At 36.9% G+C, this 4,788-nt stretch overlaps 1 protein-coding gene across 1 annotated transcript; it reads right to left on the reverse strand.

Annotated features, from left to right (window-relative positions):
• Window positions 1-2,937: 2,937 nt before the first annotated feature.
• Window positions 2,938-4,541, reverse strand: LOC115232059 (endothelial zinc finger protein induced by tumor necrosis factor alpha-like). Its single transcript, XM_036500236.1, has 3 exons — window positions 4,369-4,541; window positions 4,072-4,148; window positions 2,938-3,083 (listed from the first exon to the last, which is right to left on the reverse strand). The coding sequence occupies exons 1-3, from the start codon at window positions 4,539-4,541 to the stop codon at window positions 2,938-2,940; spliced, it is 396 nt and encodes a 131-aa protein (XP_036356129.1).
• Between the last annotated feature and the right edge of the window lie 247 nt (window positions 4,542-4,788).

Genomic DNA, 4,788 nt, shown 5'->3' on the forward strand with positions numbered 1-4,788 from the left:
GCAATATAGTTACAATAGTACTACAATACCATGCAAAGTGTTAAATATCTGCATATACATTCGAAATATGAAACAAAAGCATTCTGTTTACACGACATTAAGATCCACTGGTGCACAGATGTACTTCCGAGTTAAAATTTATAATTTCCAATGTGACAGAAATACACTATTACTTTCAGAAATAGATGCGAATCTAGCGCTAAACTATGATTGGCTTATGGATTTGAATTTAAATTACCATTGTCTTTCTTACGGTTGGTTTGTTGTGGAAAAAACTATACCAACATTTATACACACACACACATACATACGTACATCCGCACATATACATAACATATACACTCTCATGTACTGCGCTCTGCAAACATTCGCATATACTTATATACACATTTAAATATGCATTTGCGTACTCATACGTATAAGAAAAACATATACATATATATCCAACCATGAATATACATATCCATACAAAAACATACATACACATATATATACATATGAATACATTTCGACATATCCACATATATTTACTAAGTTACAAAATATATGTCTGTCATCAAATGGCGTATAGATAAACCAGCACAGGCAGGGACAGCTATAGCAACGTTTATACACTCACACACATACTCACACGCACATCCGCACATATCTATAAACGTTTATACACTCTCATACGCTGTGTCTGCAAACATTCGCATTGACATCCTTACATACCATGAATTACTGCATAAGGAAATTACAAAGAAGTATAAAATTGTACCTTTTAATACACTTGGGGAACTAAACTTAGAGGTTAGAGAAATAATGTTTGATTATTATCTGGAGGATAAAACTGAACCTTATACCCCCATGAGACCGAGAATTACACTTAAAGACCATAAGGAAAACTTCCTTGGTAACACACAGGTCAGACTGATTTGCCCTACCAAGTCTGCCTTAGGTAAATTGAGTAAACTTATTCTGGACAAATACTTACCGACTATACGTAACAAGATTATCGTTACACCTGAGCAATAAATATTGTTGAACACCTGCGGATGTTTGGTGTTCAATATGTCCAGGTATTTGGTAGATATTGTTATTTCTACCTGCTATGTGAACGAAACTGCCGTGTGTGGTTAGACAAGGTCTGTAAATACCATACTGTAGTTAGTTTTATACTCCTGACCACTACTCCTCCATCTTCACAACAACAATATCAACACCAGGTGTCACTACTATGTCATAAAACACCATCTACCTTCACTTCCCCCCCCGCAACAAACTTCCTGACTGCATTCCCATATTCCACCATCGATATCAACTACATCTAAATAATATAGTTGACACATCATCCATCTTCAGTTCTGTCTCTAATATAATGACCACCACACACAAGTTGATTGTCATTGCTTTTATAAATACCGTTGTAGTACTTCCCAGCATTGATGGTTTTTAAACGACAGAGATCCTGTTGAAAAGCATCATTTCTTTACAAAAGACAACTATAAAGCATTCCTCTGTCCACCAACATATGTTCAGTGGTGGTGGTTGTTTATGTTGCAGCATGTCTCCTGTCATTGTGCTGATTAATGTGACACTTTCTCCAAACATCAATGCACTGACAGTGTCATCCAACTTAATTGGATTACTGTTCCGGTCCCTGTTCTTCAGATATTCATAATTAACTGGTTCATCGAATGTGGCAATGGAAAGAGGGACCACTGCTGTTCTATGTGGCAGTCTTCTGCTATTTCATCAGCTGCTGACTTACTTTCCGCTATGTAATTACCACATCTCACCTCTAATCTACCTTTATTTATTCATTACTGAATATTTCCTTGTTCGTTTCAGATATAATGGAAGGGAAACGAAGACCAGAATCAAGATTTAATAATGACACAGATTCCAGAATGTTCACTTGGTCCCCATCAATCTTTATGCAATGACATTCAATCAATTCAATATGTATACATCAGTAAATACCTGCCACTTTTCTCCATATTACACCATAAGGGATGAGACTTGACCAAACTTTATTTTCTCCAAATCTTGTTCCTTCAGTGAAATATTTCTCATCTGTTTGGAAGTGTGACCATTATCCTCTTTCTCCTGTAAAACACACACCACCAACTAAACTTCCAACATCTCTATGACATAGCAACTCCCCATCTCTATCAAGTATTTTAACATTCCATTATTGGCTTTTTCACACACGTCTTCTTTCCTTCCTCAGAGACATCAAAATCTTTTACTTGAACAGGACAGTCGTCTGTTTGTAAACGACAAACAGGGAATCTCTCCCGATTAAGCTGAAACAAACTTCAACATACAATTTATTTCTGTGACTTCCAATAAATCTCGGCCCTTTACTGTTTATACAGCTAAAGCCCACTTTACATACACAAATTCTTTCATTTAATATATTTTGCTGTGGTCACCAGTCTGTATGAAACACACTATGTTGTTAAATATACCGTAGAGATGATATCTTTTCTCATCACTGTTATGTTGCTATGAATACTGATATACTTCATGTAGTGTCTAACTGAATGTAAATACTGACCATCACTACTGAGGAAATTGATGAATTTGTTGTTGCTAACGAGGATGACATCATTAACAGTCACTGTAATATTGCATATGCCTTCAACATAATCAATAACCTCACACCACCTCTCATCAATAATGTCTCAGGTATGTCTATTTGCTTCATTATACTCAGTCGAATGGATTTCATCAAAATCAATGACATACAAAGTACGTTCATCTCCATCCCAATTATATACTAGTAGACCATCCGACAAACAAGCAATACAATGATATTTATTTCTGTCTGCTAAATCACCAATGACAATTGAAATTCAACTTTTAATGTCAACATTTGGTTGTCACCATCACCAGTTGTAATAACCAGTGGGTTTGACTGCCATCGACACATATTGATGGCAGAGACATTCAGTTTGATAGAATCCAAGAGATGACCATCAAATGTGAATTCTTAATGTGTTTTTTTTTCCTGTCGTATATTGCAATCAGGTTGTTTTCAGTAATAACCAAACGAAAAATCTGCACTGGTTGTTTGTCTCGGAAACCTGGAGATCCTGTAGATAGAATTTAGAAGACAACATTTCACTGACACAGATGTTTCTATAAAATAGATGTGCCATGTCAATATTAAGCTGATTATTTGTAACGAGATCCTTAACCACCAAATAGTAATCATTTATAACAAACATAGGGATGTTGTCTAACAGATAAACATTTTTATCTATACATCCACCTTAGAAATTGTGGGGAGGTTTCATTTGGGACAGTAAAACACTGGAGATCATCTTGTGACCCCTATATGATTAGAACCCCACTAACATATATCTGTGGCTGTAGACGGCAGAGATAATCTGGACACAATGTCTCCTTCCTCAGAAATGTACAACAAGCAATCATGCTTGATGTCGGACACCACCAACTGTCCATTGGACAGATTACATATTTCGCCAATGACAATTTTTTGGTCATTCTCCTTTTCTTTGAGTCGTAGATTTAGATTTCTGATATAAGGATTTTTAATGGGTAAACAACAGCCAGACGACCGGTCTTGATACTTGTAAAGAAGAACCCTGCTGAGTTGAGTGTCCGGGACATAAAGAGTTCCTTGGAAAACAGCAATGTGAGGGTGAACAGGGAAAGGCAGTTCCCACTGCCATTTCATTTCTCCATATAGATCGTAACATATGAGAATAGAGTGTCTCCTGAAGAGGACATAGAAATAAACATTATCAGAGTAGATGTGATGAGGGTAGCCATAAACATCACAGTGGAATGGATTCTTCCCTGTATGAATACGTTTGTGTGTAGTGAAGAGACTGGCTGAAGAGAATGATTTACCACAGACTCCACAATCATCTGGTTTCTCTCCTGTATAGATATGTCAGTGACTAATTAAGTACTTATAGGAAATGATTCACCACAGATATCAGTCATATGGCTTCTCTCCTATATGGAAACGTTTGTGAGTAGCTAAGCTGTCACTTTGGCAGAATGATTTACCACAGACATCACAGTGACAAGGCTTCTCCCCAGTATGAATACGTTTGTGTACAGTCAAGTTATAATTTCGAGAGAATGATTTACCACAGATGTCACAGTCAAATGGTTTCTGCCCTGCCCTGTATGAATACATTTGTGTTTAGTTAAGGTAATACTTTTAGAGAAAGACTTGCCACAGATGTTGCAGTGATATGGCTTCTCCCCTGTATGAACACGTATGTGAGTAGTTAAAATACTTTGGTCAGAGAATGATGTACCACAGACATTATAGTGATAAGGCTTCTCTCCTTTATGAAGACGTTGTGTGACGTCAAGCTACTTTCTGAAAGAATGATTTACCACAAATGTCGCAGGAATGAATGGTTTCTCTCTCCCGTATGAATACGTTTGTGCTTATTTAAGTAAGCCTTTTGAGAGAAGGACTTTTTACAGACATCACAGTCATGTGACAATTTCTGTCTCCCTTTTTCTTCAGGAAAAATCAGTTCCTTTAATTTCTCACTCTTTTCCATTATGTTTCTTCGAAAATCACAATATATATATTTTTTTCCTTTTATTTGTTTCAGTCATTTGACTGCGGCCATGCTGGAGCACTGCCTTTAGTCGGACAAATCGACCCCGAGACTTATTCTTTTTAAGACCAGTACTTATTCTATCGGTCTCTTTTTGCCGAACTGCTAAGTGACAGGGACGTAAACACGCCAGCATCGGTTGTCAAGCAATGCTAGGGGGACAAACACAGACACACAGACACACACA

This window comes from Octopus sinensis, unplaced genomic scaffold (genome assembly GCF_006345805.1).
Source record: "Octopus sinensis unplaced genomic scaffold, ASM634580v1 Contig19232, whole genome shotgun sequence".
In the NCBI taxonomy this organism is placed as follows: Eukaryota; Metazoa; Mollusca; class Cephalopoda; order Octopoda; family Octopodidae; genus Octopus; species Octopus sinensis.

Excerpts from the sequence above, each read along its gene's own strand:
- LOC115232059 (XM_036500236.1), bottom strand. The coding sequence starts at position 4,541 with ATGGAAAAGAGTGAGAAATTAAAGGAACTGATTTTTCCTGAAGAAAAA. Across the intron at positions 4,149-4,368 it reads TCATTCCTGCGACATTTGTG|GGCAGGGCAGAAACCATTTG; the intron begins GTAAATCATTCT and ends GTATTCATACAG. Across the intron at positions 3,084-4,071 it reads TAACTTGACTGTACACAAAC|GATCTCCAGGTTTCCGAGAC; the intron begins GTATTCATACTG and ends TTCTATCTACAG.